The 22,519-nt window shown below is 39.1% G+C and overlaps 3 protein-coding genes across 3 annotated transcripts; all 3 read right to left on the bottom strand.

The window, feature by feature from the left end:
* Nucleotides 1-2,940: 2,940 nt before the first annotated feature.
* LOC137136285 (zinc-binding protein A33-like) lies at nucleotides 2,941-5,464 on the bottom strand. Its single transcript, XM_067521509.1, has one exon. It carries the CDS (start codon nucleotides 4,810-4,812, stop codon nucleotides 3,370-3,372), a length of 1,443 nt encoding a protein of 480 aa, XP_067377610.1. The 5' UTR covers nucleotides 4,813-5,464; the 3' UTR covers nucleotides 2,941-3,369.
* A 4,748-nt stretch (nucleotides 5,465-10,212) lies between these two features.
* On the bottom strand, nucleotides 10,213-14,639 carry LOC137136650 (zinc-binding protein A33-like). Its single transcript, XM_067522244.1, has 2 exons — nucleotides 13,418-14,639; nucleotides 10,213-13,229 (listed from the first exon to the last, which is right to left on the bottom strand). Exon 2 carries the CDS (start codon nucleotides 12,702-12,704, stop codon nucleotides 11,262-11,264), a length of 1,443 nt encoding a protein of 480 aa, XP_067378345.1. The 5' UTR covers nucleotides 12,705-13,229; nucleotides 13,418-14,639; the 3' UTR covers nucleotides 10,213-11,261.
* Nucleotides 14,640-19,087: 4,448 nt separating this feature from the next.
* On the bottom strand, nucleotides 19,088-21,047 carry LOC137136652 (zinc-binding protein A33-like). Its single transcript, XM_067522245.1, has one exon. It carries the CDS (start codon nucleotides 20,939-20,941, stop codon nucleotides 19,532-19,534), a length of 1,410 nt encoding a protein of 469 aa, XP_067378346.1. The 5' UTR covers nucleotides 20,942-21,047; the 3' UTR covers nucleotides 19,088-19,531.
* Nucleotides 21,048-22,519: the final 1,472 nt, after the last annotated feature.

Below are 22,519 nucleotides of genomic sequence, written 5' to 3'. Positions count from 1 at the left end.
AACTAAACAAGTACAACAAAATTCTTAATGACTCGTTGAGAGAATTGAAATAATTTATGTGCTCACGTTATCTTCATAAAAACAGAAACAGACGTTTAAAACTAGTTTTTGTACAACTGATTTCCAATACGATAAACAGGACGACGTTTTTGGAATTACTGACAACAAATCACTGACTGAGACTAAAGTGTTAAAAAATGAAATTAAAAGATAAAAACTGAAGAATTAAGACTTCTGTGATACGACACAAACAAGGAGAGTAGTCTGTTAAATCAGTTTAAGAACACTGTTAAAACACAGTTTATCACCCTCAGATTTATCACTGGGCTCTGCAGACCTCAGCATTATAAACTGTTCTCTGGTTGGAAGGACGTCTCTTATATGAGTGGGTCAACACATTAGCAGACTTTGTTTACAGGACCTTCCTACATTTTCTGGGTCTTTGTGAATCTGTGCTTTGCAGTATTTTGTCAGATCTCAGAATGTTTGTTCCTGTTTAACCTCCAAAAGTCTCAGGTTGATTTTGGTAAAACAGCATTTAGGTCTGCTGCTCCTCCTTCTTTGAACAGACTTAAAAATTACCCAGAACGTCAGGAAAAAGTAACTATGTGTCAATTTAGTTTTGTTTATTGATGTATTTTAATTTATTAAAACAATAGTTTTACTCAACACCTCTGAGTCAAGCTCCATGTGTGATTGTGTTTTATACTGTTTTTATGCCTCCACGCTGGTGACATCTGTAGCAGTCATCATTATGTTTTTAGACTCTTCAGTCTTTCCCAGTCTCATGAACACATATGTTTATGAATACCTGAGGGAACTTCAAATGTGGCACAAAAAACAAAACAAAAAAAACCTACTTGGGCTCAAGGATGAAGTAATTAGATTTTGGGGATCAAACATCAAAGGTCACAGTTACTGTGACCCCACATTTGTTCTTTTCCACCCAGCCCATTTTTGTGAATGTCATTTCACAGAGTTGCCTTAAAAGAATTTCTTTAAATTCAGCACAAATATAGTGGTCACACTGTGACCTCACCTCCATCCATTCTCCTCAATGCAATATCAAAGCTGTAGGTCACTGAGACCACAGACTCTTATAGTTAATAACTCTGCAGTGGTATTTTCTTTCTCTTTATAACTTTTAAAACGCACATGAAACAGTTTTACTGCGATTGCTCGTCTCTTGTCCTGCGGGATGACATGTGATTACAGTATATGATCTGTAGGTGGCGCTCAGCTTACAGCTCCCTTGTGCATGCGCACATCATAGTCCTACCTCAACGTACTGTACCAGTATTACTGTATTTGTACACCAACAAGGTACTGGAGTAGAAGATATATTCAGTAGTATCCGAGCGGCTCGAGAACAGCAAACTTTTCCCAGACAAATGTAGCATCTGAGACCCAAATCCAAAACACTAATTAATTAACAAAACCAAACGTACAACCACCGTATTTAAGTTTTATCTTATACTCTAACACCCGAGGTGATTTAGACAAACCACTACACACCAAAGTCACGCTTTATTTCACACGCACATTACTTTAATCAACTAGTGAATATAACCAGTAAAAGATATTAAATGTCAGTCACAGAGGGAATTAAGGCTCCTGATTATCCGTAACGGGTTTGGACAGGAAGTGGCAAATAACACAAGAAACAATTAAAACAAAACCAAAAAAGTAAAAGGAAACACTTACTCCGCCCTCACAAGACACAATCACAGATTTTTTTCGTCTACCGGTCAAACAAAGCAGGACGCATTAACTTTACCAAAACTTTACACACGTACAACAAGAAACAGTGATGCAACCACTCGGAGCAATCACTACTACATCCATCGATGTCCCCACACACAGTAGACTATATAACATGCTGTGTGGCCACACTGCAACATCAAAACAACAATACAATATTAAAAACGGAGCACGTTCATCAAGTCTATCCAAACATCCTCAACCATTAAATATAACCGAACACTGACGTCTCACTCGACACAGCAGCAGCGTTACCTCAAGCCTCCAACCAAAAGAGCATCAACTCCACGCCAAAACACCTGGCTCCTTTATCTGCTCTCCTCCCAATCAATGGGAAGACAGCAGCGGGATCAACAGGGATCAAATGTTCCCTTCAAAATGATTTTGCAGTTTAGTTGCTTATGAACCTTTTAGGAGACAGGGTGACTGAACGTGTATGAAACAGAAATGTAATATCATCACGACCCACGTTAAAGAGACAATAGATCAGATTAAAACCAGTTTTCACCAAGACGTTGTTAATGCATCCAGAGACAGTAGGATTCAGTACTGTGGACTGATGACGAGGACACTTTGCGACGCCTGGTGGCCGAAAAGACGAACTGCAGGTTGGATTTAAGGAGCCTGGTTCTGAATAAAACACACTGCATTCCTGACGAATTACTCATGATGCACAAACAGACATGTTTTGTGAACATGAAAAAGTTTAACATTTGATTATTCTGATTTTTTTAAATTACAGACATTGACGTCAAACTATACAGAACATTTAGCAGTAACATTGTTTTTGTCTTGTTGGTTTTAGTTTCATACATAAAAACCAGTTTGGTTCATTTACAGTATTTCAGACACAGAGACTAAGTAAAAACTATTAAGAGACTCGTGAAACCTAATCACATATGTTTGAAGGGAAAAAAATGCAAAATGTTTGAGTGAAGTTATGATGAGTTCAGAGAGACATAAACTGCTGTTTGTAGAACAACTGTTCTACAAACACTTTGATGGTGAAAGTTGTGACATTTAACTCACATCTCTGAAACATGACAGAGAAATCTCAGTTTGACAGATTTTTTTGTTTTGGCAGCCCTGTTTAAAATGATCACATTTCTGACAGGTTCAACTTAAACACTGAGAAATTCTAACATTGTAAAAGTAGAATTCGTGGCAGAGCTGCTGTATTGGATTGCATTAGAGTGAACAGGTGTACCTAATAATGTGGCCAGTGAGTGTATGTTATAATGGACAACAAATAAGTGACAATAAAGTGTGAACAAAACTGAAGTCACTGTTCACCAGAACAATTTAATCAGGAGTCAGAAACAGCTTTGATTTGTGGCCATGTTAAAGTTTGGTAAAGATGGTTAAAGAAAACGAGTGAACCATCATTTCCATTTATTATTTTAAAAACAGTCACTGAAGTAAAACTACATAAAATATTTTAGGTGTATTAATATTTTCACTTAGAACTTTTAACTTCAGAACAATGAGAAAGTGGGTAAACATTAAACTGAATGGCAACAATTCTTTACAAAGAATAAAAGGCAAGAAGAAGCAGAAACATGTTTCATGATTTAAGAAATCATGAAAGACAAAAGTTGAAGCAGTTTTTTACATTTCTGAAAATGACAGAAAAATCTCAGTTTGACATATTTTAATATCAGTGGTTTTGGCATCAGCAGCTTCTCCAACACTGAAATATGGGAAGAGTTTCTCAGTGAAGGTGTCTTTGTAAGTGTAGATGTGACTCATGTCTTCAGGGTCATAGAAGGACACCTCCCCTCTGTCATAGTCCAGCTGGACTCTGATCCTCTGGAGAATCTTTTTCACTGTGACAGTTTTACCAACTCCATTAGTGTATTTTCCATCACTATGCAATAAACACCAGACTCCGTAATCTGGTGAAGCAGTTCGTTCTCCCTTCCTGTCAACTGATTCTTTTGCCAAACCCACATTCCAGTCAGGATGGTCTCCCACCTCCACCTCCCAGCTGTGTTTCCCTGAGCTGAAGCCCTCAGAGCCCAGAACATTAGAATAATTAGTGCATCTCTCTGGATTATGAGGGAGCTGCTGGTCTGTGTTTCCATTTCTCACACTGGTCAGATCATCAGAAAGACAGAGCCAGGGGTTTGCAGTGTTTGGGTCCAGGATAACAGGACTGAAGTGGACCTTGTCCTTCATCTTGTCCCAGACTCTGAAGGACAGGTTGCCCAGGTGTTTGGCCACATCTATCAGTGCTCCTGAGAGCAGCTGTGGATCTGACAGTGAGCACTGGACTCTGGCTCTGGTCTGAGTGGGTTTATAACTGCTGAGGAATGGCACGTTGTGTTTCTGCAGGTCTTCTTCAACAGCACAGATACTGACTGACAGAGAGGAGATCTGCTCCTGAATCTTCTTCATCTCTGTGCTGATAGTCTTCCCCTTCTGCTCCTCTTCCTTCCTCAGAGCTGCCAGTCTGGACTCCTCTTCCTCTTTCAGGAACTGGTGGAGCTTGTTGAACTCTGCTCTGATCTGCTTCTCTGTGGACAACAGCTGCTTCTTGGAGCGTTTAATCATTTCATTGTATGTTTTCTCCACTTGTTTGTATTTGTGCCTCTTGTCCTGTAGAGACTTTAAGTCAGATTTCATCTGCTCCTTCAGGTCACTGACTGCTTGTTCTATAGGAACCACTTTGTGACTGTGGTGGTGAGGAAAATCACTGGCAAGACATAGAGCCTTATTTTCATCCTTACAGAACAATTTAGGTTCTTCTTGATGTTTATCACACACCACCTCCTCTTTTGCTTCTTGTCCTTCTGTCTCAGATGAAGCAACTTTCAGTCTCCCAGCAAAGGAATCAGCCAGTTCTTTTAGTGCAAAGTCCACAATTGGAACTTCCTTTGAAGATTTTCTTTTACAAATGGGACAGTTTTTGTTTTTAACTATTTCCCAGAATTTTAGCAGGCAGCTTGAACAAAACCTGTGGTTGCAGCTCAGAGACACAGGATCTCTGAAAGTCTCTGAACACACATGGCAGCTCAGGAAACTTTCTAAAAGTACAATCTTCTCAGCCATTTGTGAGTTAAACTTTAAGAACAAGACTCACCAAATTATTGTCTCCTCAACTTTCAGTGTAAGGTCTTCAGCAGTTCTTTTTCTCTCTAATGTCGTCTTAGTTCTGATCAACAATGTCAAAATCTACTTTCACTTTCTTTTTCCTCAGTCATGTGTTACATTAAATTAATATGCTGATGGTGTTAGCCAATTAGAGTTTAACATTCTTCTCTTTAATCAGAACAAAACATATTCCTTATGTAGGCAGCTGGTTTCCAGATAAATATATGATAAAAGTCACAATGTATAAGATATTTTGACATTTTGGACAGAGAAGACAAATTGTGTGAGAGAGGTGTATGTGAATCCTAATATGTTCACATGGACTGTGTTTCCATGCACTTAAGTCTCAGCCATTTCCTTTGGTGTCTAAAGTTTTCTTAAAGAAATAACTCACCAACATTTTCCTCCTTTACTTCTTCGTATTCTCAGCCATTTCCTCAGTTCTCAAATTGTCCTTAAAGGAAAGACTCTCAAATTAAATTTGCCTTCATCTTGTCTAAACGTCCTCTACAGTGTGATCCAGTCAGTGATCTCTCTCTCTGTAGTGGAGCTATGACTCTGTTCAGTATTGTCAGAGGCTGTTTTCACTTTTAGCCACATGTTAAACTGCTTAATCATTAATGTAAATACACTGTACAATCTGCTTTTATTGCTTATCTGAAACAGGCTGTGGACTGAAATTTGTTCCTTATGTCCTTCAGAATGTGGCTTCCAACAAAAACTGCAGACCTGTTTCTTTCTGTCAGATCATCAAAGCAGTGTGAGAAATGTTGGTTTATACACAGACAGGAAGGTGAAGGTGTGTTTGAACAAGTCCTCCAACCTAAATGATCACTAAGGCTGTTTGTCTCTACACTCTGATAAACTGCATGAACAAGGGCTGATTTTTCTACCAAGGTCAATATTGTCATTGTTGTTTCTTAAACTTCACACACTGGATACAAGCTTTGATGGTGATGATGGTGAAACTCACACAAACTATGGTGATAATTGTAAACTGATCAGGAGAAAGGACTTTAAACTTTTCACACTTTATTAGTGGTTGTGTCTGATCATGATGTTTAAAACACTTCAAACTGAAGCCTTGAATGTTCAACAAACATTATTTTTGACCATCAAACTGCTTTTTTATATTTTATTGATATTTTTTTTGAGGCGTGACCAAACGTAACTAGTGTTATCACATAGAAGCAGATCAGAGGCCTTCTAAAGTTCTGCTGTTTATCAGTGATTATAGCTGTCATTTGTCTTTGGACAACAGTATTTACTGTCCTGCATCTGTCTTTTGACTCCCAGTCTAATATTTAACCCGCTATGAATTTGTTTATATCAGAGATAATTAGGTATAACTTTTTCTTGAAGATCTGAAAATAACTTAAAATCCCAAACACGAAATAAATAAACAAAAGTGTTGTTTTGTGTGAAAGCATTAAAATCATCATCTGATTGTAGCAGGTCTTTGTATTATGTAATTACAACATCAAAATAATGTTTTTTTTTCCACCACTGTCAGACTCTATCCTCTACCACACTTCTGTAAATAAAAGTGCAACTAAAAGCATCTGGAAGAAACCAGGGAGACAAAACACAGAAGGACTTAAACAAAGTTACAAATAAAGGAAGGTATCAACTGAAAAGATGCAGGGGAGAAGGAAACTCAAACACTTATCCAGAGACTTGCGCTAAAATCCTCTTCTTAAATAATCATTCCACAAAGTTCTTAATCTGCATACAGAGAGTACAAAAGTCACTTACTGAATAGAGAAAAATAGACAGGCGTCCTCTGGAACACTGCTGCCGGGAAGGGAGGCACCAAAGTGTCAAAAACAAACAGAAACTCAGACACTCGGAGAATAAATATAAAATCCCAAAAACACACAACAGAACTCAAACTCAACACACAGATTATCTAGGCCAGAGAGTGGCTTGTTGCTCAAGTGAAGCGAGAGACGATCTGGCAGAGAAAGACAGGTGAATGGAGCATATAAAAGGAGAGGCAACAGGTGAACAGAGGGAGGCTGATTGGGGACCAGGAGAGAGACAAGAGAGGAGGGAGGACAACAGATCAGAGAGGAGAGAGTGCTGATCACCAGGGCAACACGAGTCAGCTGTGACATTTTCATTAAAAGGAGCAAGAGAATTTTGTTGTACTTGTTTAGTTAAAATGTATTAATGGGGGTATAACATTAATACATTTTAACTAAACAAGTACAACAAAATTCTTAATGACTCGTTTAGAGAGAATTTAAATAATTTATGTGCTCACGTTATTTTCATAGAAACAGAAGTTTAAAACTAGTTTTTGTACAACTGATTTCCAATACGATAAACAGGACGATGTTTTTGGAATTACTGACAACAAATCACTGACTGAGACTAAAGTGTTAAAAATGAAATTAAAAGATAAAAACTGAAGAATTAAGACTTCTGTGATACGACACAAACAAGGAGAGTAGTCTGTTAAATCTGTTTAAGAACACTGTTAAAACACAGTTTATCACCCTCAGATTTATCACTGGGCTCTGCAGAGCTCAGCATTATAAACTGTTCTCTGGTTGTAAGGACGTCTCTTATATAAGTGGGTCAACACATTAGCAGACTTTGTTTACAGGACCTTCCTACATTTTCTGAGTCTTTGTGAATCTGTGCTTTGCAGTATTTTGTCAAATCTCAGAATGTTTGTTCCGGTTTAACCTCCAAAAGTCTGCATTTAGGTCTGCTGCTCCTCCTGCTTGGAACAGATTTAAAAAATTACCCAGAAATTAAGGAAAATGTAACTAACAGTTTAGTTTTATTGTTTATTGATGTATTTTAATTTATTAAAACAATTGTTTTACTCAACACCTCTGAGTCAAGCTCCATGTGTGATTGTGTTTTATACTGTTTTTAGGCCTCCACGCTGGTGACATCTGTAGCGGTCATTATGTTTTTAGGCTCGTCAGTCTTTCTCATTCTCATGAACACAATATGTTTATAAATGCCTGAGGGAACTTCAAATGTGGCACAAAATCAAATCTACTTGGGCTCAAGGAAGGAGGAATTAGATTTTGGGGATCAAACATCAAAGGTCACAGTTGCCGTGACCCCACATTTATCCTATCCACCCAGCCCATTTTTGTGAAAAAAAGGAATTAAGACTTCTATGAGATTTATCACTAGGCACTACAGAGCTCAGCATTAGTTCTCTAGTTGGAAGGACGTCTCTTATATTAATGGGTTAACACATTCGATTTTGGGGATCAAACATCAAAGGTCACAGTTACTGTGACCCCACATTTGTTCTTTTCCACCCAGCCCATTTTTGTGAATGTCATTTCACAGAGTTGCCTTAAAAGAATTTCTTTAAATTCAGCACAAATATAGTGGTCACACTGACCTCACCTCCATCCATTCTCCTCAATGCAATATCAAAGCTGTAGGTCACTGAGACCCCAGACTCTTATAGTTAATAACTGTGCAGTGGTATTTTCTCTCTTTATAACTTTTGAAACGCACATGAAACAGTCTTACTGCGATTGCTCGTCTCTTGTCCTGCGGGATGACATGTGATGACAGTATATGATCTGTAGGTGGCGCTCAGCTTACAGCTCCCCTGTGCATGCGCACATCATAGTCCTACCTCAACGTACCGTACCAGTATTACTGTATTTGTACACCAACAAGGTACTGGAGTAGAAGATATATTCAGTAGTATCCGAGCTGCTCGAGAACAGCAAACTTTTCCCAGACAAATGTAGCATCTGAGACCCAAATCCAAAACACGAATTAATTAACAAAACCAAACGTACAACCACCGTATTTAAGTTTTATCTTATACTCTAACACCCGAGGTGATTTAGACAAACCACTACACACCAAAGTCACGCTTTATTTCACACGCACATTACTTTAATCAACTAGTGAATATAACCAGTAAAAGATATTAAATGTCAGTCACAGAGGGAATTAAGGCTCCTGATTATCCGTAAAGGGTTTGGACAGGAAGTGGCAAATAACACAAGAAACAATTAAAACAAAACCAAAAAGTAAAAGGAAACACTTACTCCGCCCTCACAAGACACAATCCCAGATTTTTTTCGTCTACCGGTCAAACAAAGCAGGACGCAATAACTTTACCACAACTTTACACACGGACAACAAGAAACAGTGATGCAACCACTCGGAGCAATCACTACTACATCCATCGATGTCCCCACACACAGTAGACTATATAACATGCTGTGTGGCCACACTGCAACATCAAAACAACAATACAATATTAAAAAAGGAGCACGTTCATCAAGTCAATCCAAACATCCTCAACCATTAAATCTAACCGAACACTGACGTCTCACTCGACACAGCAGGCAGCGTTACCTCAAGCCTCCAACCAAAAGAGCATCAACTCCACGCCAAAACACCTGGCTCCTTTATCTGCTCTCCTCCCAATCAATGGGAAGACAGCAGCGGGATCAACAGGTGGCACCGATTACATACAGTTTCAAGGAAGTAAATATGTTGCAGTTAATCAGACTTTATCAAGCGATCGTACAGATAATTTGTGTTCAGAGTTATTTCAGTGTTTTATACAGGAGACTCACTATGTGAACATTCCTGTGTTCAAAGTCTAGTCCCATAAAAGACAAATGGGGTTTATGAGGTTTTACGGTTTATGTGATCACATCAATCTAACGATGTTCACTATAAATCATATGCATCATTTTTAATTCCAAAGTACTGTGGACTGAGCGAAGCCCATGATGAACAAACACTAATCCAAGTAATTCACATAACATTTAACAATATTTATACACAATCTGTTACAGTTGGTCCAACACTGGTGATCTGTAGACCTGTGCTCACAACCAGAGGGACAGAGGAGAACTTCTTTTAAGAAATAATGAAAACACTTTGAAGCTGGTTTTTGTTCTTTCTTGGAACAACGTTGGAATCAAACTCCTGAATCTGGCATTAAAGCCCCGCACTTTACCAGATCGTCACTCCGGTAGAGTGATGAACAAGTGTCCACATGTCTGTAGGTAAATGTATTGATTCATTCATTAAAGACATGTTGCAAGGGCTATAATCCAAATAGCAAATGTTCCCTTCAAAATGATTTTGCAGTTTAGTTGCTTATGAACCTTTTAGGAGACAGGGTGACTGAACATGTATGAAACAGAAATGTAATCTCATCACGACCCACGTTAAAGAGACAATAGATCAGATTAAAACCAGTTTTCACCAAGAAGTTGTTAATGCATCCAGAGACAGTAGGATTCAGTACTGTGGACTGATGACGAGGGCGACACTTTGCGACGCCTGGTGGCCGAAAAGACGAACTGCAGGTTGGATTTAAGGAGCCTTGTTCTGAATAAAACACACTGCATTCCTGACGGATTACTCATGATGCACAAACAGACATGTTTTGTGAACATGAAAAAGTTTAACATTTGATTATTCTGATTTTTTTTAATTACAGACATTGAAGTCAAACTATACAGAACATTTAGCAGTAACATTGTTTTTGTCTTGTTGGTTTTAGTTTCATACATAAAAACCAGTTTGGTATATTTACAGTATTTCAGACACAGAGACTAAGTAAAAACTATTAAGAGACTCATGAAACCTAATCACATATGTTTGAAGGAAAAAAAAAAGCAAAATGTTTGAGTGAAGTTATGATGAGTTCAGAGAGACATAAACTACTAACAACTGTTCTACAAACACTTTGATGGTGAAAGTTGTGACATTTAACTCACATCTCTGAAACATGACAGAGAAATATCAGTTTGACAGATTTGTTAGTTTTGGCCGCCCTGTTTAAAATGAATGAGGGGGCAAAAACTTTAGAACCAGCTCTTGTAATACTTCACCCCAGTACGACTCCACCACTCACTAAGACCTCAATATTAACAGACAGTAAAATGATCACATTTCTGACAGGTTCAACTTAAACACTGAGAAATTCTAACATTGTAAAAGTAGAATTCATGGCAGAGCTGCTGTATTGGATTGCATTAGAGTGTACAGGTGTACCTAATAAAGTGGCCAGTGAGTGTATGTTATAATGGAAAGTGAAAATAAAGTATGAACAAAACTGAAATCACTCTTCAGCAGAACAATTTAATCAGGGGTCAGAAACACCTTTGATTTGTGGCCATGTTAAAGTTTGGTAAAGATGGTTAAAGAAAATGAGTGAACCATCATTTCCATTTATTATTTTAAAAACAGTCACTGAAGTAAAACTACATAAAATATTTTAGGTGTATTAATATTTTCACTTAGAATGTTTAGCTTCAGAACAATGAGAAAGTGAGAAAACATTACACTAAATGACAACATTTTTTACCAAAAATAAAAGGCAAGAAGAAGGAGAAACATGTTTCAGGATTTAAAAAACCTTAAGGGCAAAAGTTGAAGCAGTTATTTCACATTTCTGAACATGACAGAAAAATCTCAATTTGACACATTTTAATTTCATTGGTTTTGGCATCAGCAGCTTTTCCAACACTGAAATATGGGAAGAGTTTCTCAGTGAAAGTGTCTCTGTAAGTGTAGATGTGAGTCATGTCTTCAGGGTCATAGAAGGACACCTCCCCTCTGTCATAGTTCAGCTGGACTCTGATCCTCTGGAGACTCTTCTTCACTGTAACAGTTCTACCAGCTCCATTAATGTATTTTCCATCACTATGCAATAAACACCAGAATCCATAATCTGGTGAGACATATACTTTTGCCTTCCTGTCAACTGATTCTTTTGCCAAACCCACATTCCAGCCAGGATGGTCTCCCACCTCCACCTCCCAGCTGTGTTTCCCTGAGCTGAAGCCCTCAGAGCCAAAAACATCATTGTAAAACATACATCTCTCTGGATTATCAGGGAGCTGCTGCTTTGTGTCTCCACGTCTCACACTGGTCAGATCATCAGACAGACAGAGCCATCTGCTTGCAGTGTTTGGGTCCAGGATGACAGGACTGAAGTGGACCTTGTCCTTCATCTTGTCCCAGACTCTGAAGGACAGGTTGCCCAGGTGTTTGGCCACATCTATCAGTGCTCCTGAGAGCAGCTGTGGATCTGACAGTGAGCACTGGACTCTGGCTCTGGTCTGAGTGGGTTTATAACTGCTGAGGAATGGCACGTTGTGTTTCTGCAGGTCTTCTTCAACAGCACAGATACTGACTGACAGAGAGGAGATTTGCTCCTGAATCTTCTTCATCTCTGTGCTGATAGTCTTCCCCTTCTGCTCCTCTTCCTCCCTGAGAGCTGCCAGTCTGGACTCCTCTTCCTCTTTCAGGAACTGGTGGAGCTTGTTGAACTCTGCTCTGATCTGCTTCTCTGTGGACAACAGCTGCTTCTTGGAGGTTTGAATAATACCATTGTATGTTTCCTCCACTTGTTTGTATTTGTTCCTCTTGTTCTGTAGAGACTTTAAGTCAGATTTCAGCTGCTGCTTCAGGTCACTGACTGCTTGTTCTATAGGAACCACTTTGTGACTCTGGTGGTGAGGAAAATCACAGGCAAGACATAGAGCCTTATTTTCATCTTTACAGAACAATTTAGGTTCTTCTTGATGTTTATCACACACCACCTCCTCTTTTGCTTCTTGTCGTTCCGTTTCAGATGAAGCAACTTTCAGTCTCCCAGCAAAGGAATCTGCCAGTTCTTTTAGTGCAAAGTCCACAATTGGAACTTCCTTTGAAGATTTTCTTTTACAAATGGGACAGTTTTTGTTTTTAACTTGTTCCCAGAATTTTAGCAGGCAGCTTGAACAAAACCTGTGGTTGCAGCTCAGAGACACAGGATCTCTGAAAGTCTCTGAACACACATGGCAGCTCAGGAAACTTTCAAAAAGTCCAATCTTCTCAGCCATTTGTGAGTTAAACTTTAAGAACAAGACTCACCAAATTATTGTCTCCTCAGCTTTAAGTATAAAGTCTTTAATCGTCTTCTTTTCAGCAGAGTTCTTTTCTCTTTAATGGTGTCTTAGTTCTGATCAACAATGTCAAAATCTACCTTCACTTTCTTTTTCCTCAGTCATGTGTTACATTACATTAAAATGCTGTAATGCTACTTTGTCACCAGCAGATGGTGTTTGTCATTTAGAGTTTAACATTCTTCTCTTAAATCAGAACAAAACATATTCCTTGTTTAGGCAGCTGATTTCCAGACATAAATACGATAAAGACCCAATGTATAAGATATTTTGACCTCTAATGTTTCTGTAAATAAAATCAGAGGTTCATGCAGAGACACAAACAATCAGAGCTCTGCAGCATTGTCGTCTGTTAAACCAGTTAAACACAGTGTGTGTAGTGAAGAGTGTTCAGAGCTTGGAGAAACCGAACAGCCTCTACACAGGAGGAACAACACCTCAGGACCAGAATCAGCAGTTTATCTACATGTGAGGGACAAAAAAGAATCATTTAAGGACGACAATGTCTACATTTTGGACAGAGAAGACAGATTGTGTGAGAGAGGTGTATGTGAATCCTAATATGTTCACATGGACTGTGTTTCCATGCACTTAAGTCTCAGCCATTTCCTTTGGTGTCTAAACTTTTCTTAAAGAAAAAACTCACCAACCTTTCCCTGCTTTACTTCTTCATATTCTCAGCCATTTCCTCAGTTCTCAAATTGTCCTTAAAGGAAAGACTCACAAATATGATTTGCCTTCATCTTGTCTAAACGTCCTCTACAGTGTGATCCAGTCAGTGATCTCTCTCTCTGTAGTCGAGCTATGACTCTGTTCAGTATTGTCAGAGGCTGTTTTCACTTTTAGCCACATGTTAAACTGCTTAATCATTAATGTAAATACACTGTACAATCTGCTTTTATTGCTTATCTGAAACAGGCTGTGGACTGAAATTTGTGCCGTCTGTCCTTCAGAATGTGGCTTCCAACAAAAACTGCAGACCTGTTTCTTTCTGTCAGATCATCAAAGCAGTGTGAGAAATGTAGGTTTATACACAGACAGGAAGGTGAAGGTGTGTTTGAACAAGTCCTCCAACCTAAATGATCACTAAGGCTGTTTGTCTCTACAGTCTGATAAACTGCATGAACAAGGGCTGATTTTTCTACCAAGGTCAATATTGTCACTGATGTTTCTTAAACTTCACACACTGGATACAAGCTTTGATGGTGATGTTGGTGAAACTCTCACAAACTATGGTGATAATTGTAAACTGACATCAAACTCAGGAGAAAGGACTTTAAACTTTTCACACTTTATTAGTGCTGGTGTCTGATCATGATGTAATTTTTTATGACAGTATTTTCTGTCTTGCACGTGTCCTCTTGACTCCCAGTCTAATCAAAGGACGAGTTCTTATATATTGGTTTTTGTTTTCTTTCCCATTAAAACCACTAAAAACTAAATAGTGCATCTGTCTCTTGACGTGGGTTAAAAGCTTGTGTCACATCCTGATAATATATGATCCTTAATGTTCAAAAAAACTTTATTTTCATTTTCTACCATCAACCTTTTTTTTATATATTTTATGAATCATTTTCTCAGATGTGACCAAACATAACCAGTGTTATAACCAGCATAAGATAAGAGGCCTTCTAAAGTTCTGCTGTTTATCAGTGATTAAAGCTCTCATTCACCTTTGGCCTTTGGACAACAGTATTTATTGTCCTGCATCTGTCTCTTGACTCCCAGTCTAATATATAATCCACTATGAGTTTGTTTGTATCAGAGATGATCAGGTATAACTTGTTCTTGAAGAACTAACTGATACTATTATTGTCTTTCTGGATGCATTTCCCAGCTCCTCATATACACAGAATGAGTGTAAAATACACTTTGACAGAAAAAAACAAACACAAAAAACACAAACACAAAACAGAAAAATGCACTTGTTTGTTTTACAAAATTTAAAATCCCAAACAGGAAATAAACAGTCAAAAAGTGGGAACAAACTGACTGAATAATTAAAATACATCTATGTTATCAGATCTCATTTTAACTCCATTATTTTAATATGTTTGACTTTTTTGAAATGAAAACTTCCTTTGTGAATAAGCCGTTTCTCTCTCTCCTCCTGTGCCGTAATCTTTTTCGTTCTGCGGAGACATGAACACAGCAAACGTAACGTAAAAGTAAGTAATCACATGATTTATATTTTACTTAAAGTATTAAAAGTAAAAGCACTCGACTAATTTTTTTCTCCCCATCTCTGTGGACCAGTGCTGCCTTATGTTTTCTTTTTTTGGGGGAGGAGCATAAACTAATTAATGGTAATGGACATAAATGATGGATCGAAGCTGTTTTAGCTTTAGTCTCTGAACAAACATGGCAGCTCCGAAAACTTTCAAGAACAGAGCTCTTCTCAGCCATTTGCTCCTATTTGTAGCCTAAATAATTTTCTACTAGCAAAACTCACCAAGGTGATGTCCCTTCACTTGTGTGTTTCTCCTCAAAGATTCTTTGACTCTGTTCTACCTACTTATCTCAGTCTCAGTTGAAATATTAACAGTAAAACATGTTTTGTCACCAGGTCGTAATGTTTTCAGTTAAAGTTCCGATCACAACATGTTTCTTGTGCAGCAGGAACCTATTTTCCAGAAAAAGCTAAAGAATTGAGACGTCCATGATATGACAGAAACGAGATCTGCATGGAATAGTAGCCTGTTAAATCTGTTTAAGAACACTGTTAAAACACAGTTTATCACCTTCAGATTTATCACTGGGCTCTGCAGAGCTCAGCATTATAAACTGTTCTCTGGTTGGAAGGACGTATCTTATATGAGTGGGTCAACACATTAGCAGACTTTTGTTTACAGGACCTTCCTACATTTTCTGGGTCTTTGCAGTATTTTGTCAGATCTCAGAATGTTTTTTCCTGTTTAACCTCCAAAAGTCTTGGGTTGATTTTGGTAAAACAGCATTTAGGTCTGCTGCTCCTCCTGCTTGGAACAAACATAAAAATGACCCAGAACTTAAGGACACAGTAACTATGGGTCAATTTTGTTTTGTTGTTTATTGGTGTATTTTAATTTATCAAAACAATAGCTTCACACCTCTGAGTCAAGCTCCATGTGTGATTGTGTTTTTGTCACGGTCTTGGTTAAGGGATGGACCCAAGAGAAGAGACAGAGCGAGGGTTTGCAAAATAAGGGGCTTTTATTTAAAGAGAAGGAACTAACAGAGGCTACTGAATAAATAAGGCACAGATAAACGTTAAACCACTAAACCGGGTAAACACAAGGGTAAGGCTAAGGAGACTAAGAAATATCAATGAACAAACTACTGAACAAAGGATAACACGTAATAATGATTAAAGAAAAACGGAGCACAACTTAAAACACACTGGAAGGGAACAATACCAAAGTAGCAGAGTTGGGGGAGCACATAAACAAAAGGACTAAGGGGAGGCAGTCACAGACAAACTCAACATAAAGCACTGGCAAACAGAAGAGCACACAAGCAAACCTAAACATGAAAAAAACAGGATAAAACAAGCGGAGAAAACTAGGGACTAGGCCAAAATACTGAATTAAACAAAAGCCAAACCTCAGACCAAAACCACACAGGAAACACAGAGTCCAGGATACCAAAGTCCAAGATGCTGGAGTCCAGATTTCCCAAGAGTTCGAGAAACGTAAGTTTCAGGCTTTACCAAAAGTCCAGAGTCTATTGTGGGGTTGGTGAGGATAATAACGGCAACGAGGAAGATAGTAACCACAATGGCAGAGACCACATTAACAATGACGAGGATCTGGCAGGGGAGTGAAGGGAAGACTGAACTTAAATAGAGGGTGGGACAGGTGCAAACAATGAGGGACAACGAGGGTAAAGCTGGGTGAACAGAACCAGGGACAGGAAGTAAGGAGAAGGGGCCCCAAAATAAAAGTCCAGGGACAGGAAGTGCAACAAGATCCTGACAGTTTTATACTGTTTTTATGCCTTCATGCTGGTGACATCTGTAGCAGTCATCATCATTATCATGTTTTTAGGCTCGTCAGTCTTTCCCATTCTCATGAACACAATATGTTTATGGATGCCTGAGGGAACTTCAAATATGGCACAAAAAAAAAAAATCTACTTGGGCTGAAGGATGATGTAATTAGATTTTGGGGATCAAACATCAAAGGTCACAGTTACTGTGACCCCACATTTGTTCTTTTCCACCCAGCCCATTTTTATGGATGTCATTTCACAGAGTTGCCTTAAAACAATTTCTTTAAATTCAGCACAAACATAGTGGTCACACTGTGACCTCACCTCCATCGATTCTCCTCAATGCAATGTCAAAGCTGAATGTTACTGTGACCCCAGACTCTTATTATCACATCAATCTAATGATATTCATTTTAAATCACATGCATCATTTTTAATTCCTAACTAAAAAGTGGTTTTACCTGGGAATCACTGTAACATGTTGGTGTTTTTAATATTCATCAGGCTAAAGTTATATCAACTGGATGAGACTGGGTGGAGTCAGGAAATATTGTCTGACCCATGAAAAAAACAACGAAGGACAAAGGCGGCATAAATTTGATAATGTGAATTGTTTGAGCGCTGTTTTTCTCTCAATATATTCATCCCAAACAAGACAAATGTGATGAGAAAAGAGACAAACGTGCCTTAAATAGTTTATTGCTACAACAGATGAATAATGTGACTGTGTGGTTACAGAAACAGGAGGACAGAGAATCAAATGTTTTTGTCCATGAAGACCGATTTTAGGACACTGGGTTGAATCACAGTCACCGTAGTTTGTGTATTTGTCCTTTTCCCACCTTAAAGGACAGAGTTGTCCCTGTTTTCAGAGACACACTTTGACCAGTGGAACCAGTTTATTAAGCAGAGCTCATTCTGTACAAACTGTTCTAAACAGCACTGACCTGCATGTTGGACAGACAGTCGCCTGTGAGGAGATTATTATAATAAGAATAAAGAAATCCCAGCTGACAGATTGATGGAGGAAACAGCGCAGTGACAAAAGAAGCAAAGAAACTGTGAATATTTAAACCTTAGACTCAAACAGGCCACTTTGTGTTTGTTTCACTTTTATTAAAATGTGGTTGGACTTTGATGTAAAAACCAGCAGACATCACTCCATGGTGATTATGTCTCTTTTCTGCCTCTCTGCTCTTACATAAAGTTGTTTTTTTAACAGCTGATCTAACAAATCTACACACCGTGATAAAATCCTTCAGCATATTGTTATGCCCCTGGTCTAGGGGAACCTAGACATAACACGATGTGTGCCACCACTGCTTTCATTCCCAATCAAAAACCAGATCCAGTGTTGTAATATGTAACTATTTTTATTAACTTCGGACGTGAGCAATGCCCAAAACAACAAACAAAACTCTAACACCATCCCTGTCTGACCTAAACAACCAAATAAATGCAAAACCAATGACAGGACGCCTAACCTGAACTCCTAACCCAAAACAGGAGAAAAGGTAATAACAAAAAGGGCTTCTCACTCCTACTGTGGCTACTTGGTGCTTAATAATTTACAGTGAGTTCTATTTACAATCTTAACAGAAAATTCCAAATTACAAACAAGGTGCGAAGCTCTCTGTAAGTCCAGTAGTTGTGTACAGAATGCTGGGTTGGTTGGGAGTGGCAGAGGTCCGGGGGCTGGGCGGCTGTCATCGGATATAAATGGAGAAGGACGCTCCATCCTGTCCAATCAGGTGGCGACATTGTGTTTGAATGGACCAATGGACTACCTGTGGCTCAACCCCACCCCCTCAGACACACCCACATAAAAACACACCCACACAAAACACAGGAGGAGGAGAAAAAGACAACATAACAATAACACACATAATGACTTGGGTCATAACAATATTCACCGTTCAAATAAAGTAAAATCTAAATAGTCTGATAATGATGAGTTCATTGGCAGCAGTGGGAGGTGGTTGTTGTAGTTTAGCCAACAGCTGACACCAGAGAGATCCACATGAAAACTTCACACAGCATCAGTCCTGGGATGAAAATGAAACATCTTTGAGCCTCAAAGACTCAGACCCTGGGATAGACCCAAACCCTGGGAAGACCCAGACACACATGTCAGGTCAAGTTTAGAGACTGAGATTGGATAATCTGATAAACTTAGTGCATGTTCAGGTCAGACCTGCAGTTTTAGAGGAACTGTGATCATGTGTGTGAATGAGAGGGAGCAGAGGTAAAGAAGGTGCAGGACATTAAGTACTTAGGGTCAATGGTTCAGAGCAACAGGGAGTGTGGAAAAGAGGTGAAGAGGTGAGTGCAAGCAGGCTGGAACAGGTGGAGAAAAGTGTCAGGTGTGTTGTGTGATAAAAGAGTATCAGCAAGAATGAAAGAAAAGATGTTCAAGACGGTGGTGAGACCAGTGATGTTGTTCGACTTAGAGACAGTGGCACTGAAGAAAAGACAGGAGGCAAAGCTGGAGGTAGCAGAGCTTATTACTTTATTACAGACATTAAAGTCAAAGTCTTTGTGTTTTGTCTTGTAGGTTTTAGTTTCATACATAAAAAACTGTTTGGTTTATTAACAGTATTTCAGACACAAAGTAAAAACTATTAAGAGACTCGTGAAACCTAATCACATATGTTTGAAGAAAAAAAAAGCTAAATGTTTGAGTTATGATGATTTCAGAGAGACATAAACTAGTAACAACTGTTCTACAAACACTTTAATGGTGAAAGTTGTGACATTTAACTCACATCTCTGAAACATGACAGAGAAATCTCAGTTTAACAGATTTTAATTTCATTGGTTTTGGCATCAGCAGCTTCTCCAACATCAAAATATGGGAAGAGTTTCTCAGTGAAAGTGTCTCTGTAAGTGTAGATGTGACTCATGTCTTCAAGGTCATAGAAGGACACCTCCCCTCTGTCATAGTCCAGCTGGACTCTGATCCTCTGGAGACTCTTCTTCACTGTGACAGTTTTACCAACTCCATTAGTGTATTTTCTTTTCCTATACAATAAACACCAGAATCCATAATCTGGTGAGACATATAGTTCTCCCTTCCTGTCAAATGATTCTTTAGCCAAACCCACATTCCAGTCAGGATGGTCTCCCACCTCCACATCCCAGCTGTGTTTCCCTGAGCTGAAGCCCTCAGAGCCCAGAACATTAATATATTTAGTGTTTCTCTCTGGATTATCAGGGAGCTGCTGCTTTGTGTCTCCACGTCTCACACTGGTCAGATCATCAGACAGACAGAGCCAGGGGTTTGCAGTGTTTGGGTCCAGGATGACAGGACTGAAGTGGACCTTGTTCTTCATCTTGTCCCAGACTCTGAAGGACAGGTTGCCCAGGTGTTTGGCCACATCTATCAGTGCTCCTGAGAGCAGCTGTGGATCTGACAGTGAGCACTGGACTCTGGCTCTGGTCTGAGTGGGTTTATAACTGCTGAGGAATGGCACGTTGTGTTTCTGCAGGTCTTCTTCAACAGCACAGATACTGACTGACAGAGAGGAGATCTGCTCCTGAATCTTCTTCATCTCTGTGCTGATAGTCTTCCCCTTCTGCTTCTCTTCCTCCCTCAGAACTGCCAGTCTGGACTCCTCTTCCTCTTTAAGGAACTGGTGGAGCTTGTTGAACTCTGCTCTGATCTGCTTCTCTGTGGACAACAGCTGCTTCTTGGAGTGTTGAATCATTTCATTGTATGTTTTCTCCACTTGTTTGTATTTGTTCCTCTTGTCCTTTAGAAACTTTAAGTCAGATTTCAGCTGCTGCTTCAGGTCACTGACTGCTTGTTCTATAGGAACCACTTTGTGACTGTGGTGGAGAGAAAACTCACAGACAGGACAAACAGTTCTTTCTTCATCCTTACAGAACAATCTAGGTTCTTCTTGATGTTTATCACACACCATTAGTTTCCTCTCTTCTCCCTTTTCTGTCTCAGATGATTCAACTTTCAGTCCCCCAGCAAAGGAATCAGCCAGTTGCTTCAGTGGAAAGTTAACCATTGGATGATCCTTTGAAGATTTTCTTTTACAAATGGGACAGTTTTTGTTTTTAGCTTGTTCCCAGAATTTTTGCAGGCAGCTTGAACAGAAGCTGTGGTTGCAGCACAGAGATACAGGATCTCTGAAAGTCTCTGAACACACATGGCAACTTAGGTAACTTTCCAAAAGTCCAGTCTTCTCAGCCATTTGTGAGTTAAACTTCGAAAACAAAACTCACCAAATTATTGTCTCTAAATATATTCCTTTCAGCAGAGTTCTTTTCTCTTTAATGGCGTCTTAGATCTGATCAACAATGTCAAAATCTACTTTTACTTTCTTTTTCCTTAGTCACGTGTTACATTACATTAAAATGCTGTAATGCTACTTTGTCACCAGCAGATGGTGTTTGTCATTTAGAGTTTAACATTCTTTTCTTAAATCAGAACAAAATATATTTCTTGTGTAGACAGCTGGTTTCTAGACATAAATACGATAAAAGTCACAATGTATAAGATATTTTGACCTCTAATGTTTCTGTAAATAAAATCAGATGTTCATGCAGAGACACAAACAATCAGAGCTCTGCAGCATTGTCGTCTGTTAAACCAGTTAAACACAGTGTGTGTAGTGAAGAGTGTTCAGAGCTTGGAGAAACCGAACAGCCTCTACACAGGAGGAGCAACACCTCAGGACCAGAATCATCAGCTTGTGACATCATACACTCTGTTATCACCATGTGCAGTTATCACCACGTCCAGGCCTGAGGTTGGACCCAATAAAGGGGCTTGACACAATCGCTCAGTTTAAATAAGGTTTATTATAAAATCTAATAGTTGCCAAAGCAGGATGGAGATGTAGTAAGTTCTCCAACTGTTTAGGTGGTGTTGAACTCCAGTCTATGAGAGAGGAGATGCAGATGAATAACGGCAATGACTAGTGAGATGTGGAGTCAAAAGATGACACGAGACATACTAGTGTGAGTGGGGAAACGGGAGTCTAGAGGAGAAGCAAGGTTCTTATGGGGAAGAGTGGAGTATGGTCCTGGCAGAGTAGATAGATTTTTACATGTGGCGAGGATGAGTAACTTGAAGAAAGGGTAGGACAATGGCGGGGGGAGTGTCAAGTGAGGAAGATCTAGGGGTCTGGATCCGAGACACAGAGAGGCCTGGTAATGATTGCGTGGAACATAGCTGTGGTGAGTCTCCAATCTGATAGTGAAGAGAACTCCAAATTCCTCTTTAGTGACTCAGTGTGCTAGTGCAAAAGTTTCATAGCTCTGGATTCCATAATTGTCTTACGTGCCATAAACTTGGTATGAGAATCCTTAGTGGATGTGTACTTGGTGAAGTCCTTGATACAGGTAACTTAAACACATGATGGATACTTGTCTGAGCTCCACATTAGAGTAGTAGTCAGATAATCACATAGCTTGGTAAAAACGTGAACATGGCCTGATTAAAGCGTTGACACGGCGTGGTAAATCTTCCCCTTATAATCAAGTGCTTACAAGGACCTGTTGGTAAACTGACCTTGGGCGCTGTATTATAAACCAGGTTAGAGTAGAAGAGCGTTACACAGTGAAGCCGCCATAAGGACACGTGTAAAGGTAGTGGCAGAAAGTTAATATAAATTAAAAATGTTCAGTGGCCAAAATACGTATTTTATCAGCGTCACTTTGAGACAGGATGCTCCTAATTTTGGCAAAGTTCTAGAGATTTATTTTGTTTTTGGTGAGGACATCTGGTCTAAAATAATTTAAAGGTTCCTCATGGTAATGGAGGCCAA

The sequence above is a fragment of the Channa argus genome, chromosome 11, assembly GCF_033026475.1.
Source record: "Channa argus isolate prfri chromosome 11, Channa argus male v1.0, whole genome shotgun sequence".
NCBI lineage: Eukaryota > Metazoa > Chordata > Actinopteri > Anabantiformes > Channidae > Channa > Channa argus.
This window is presented reverse-complemented; position numbering and strand designations above follow the sequence as displayed.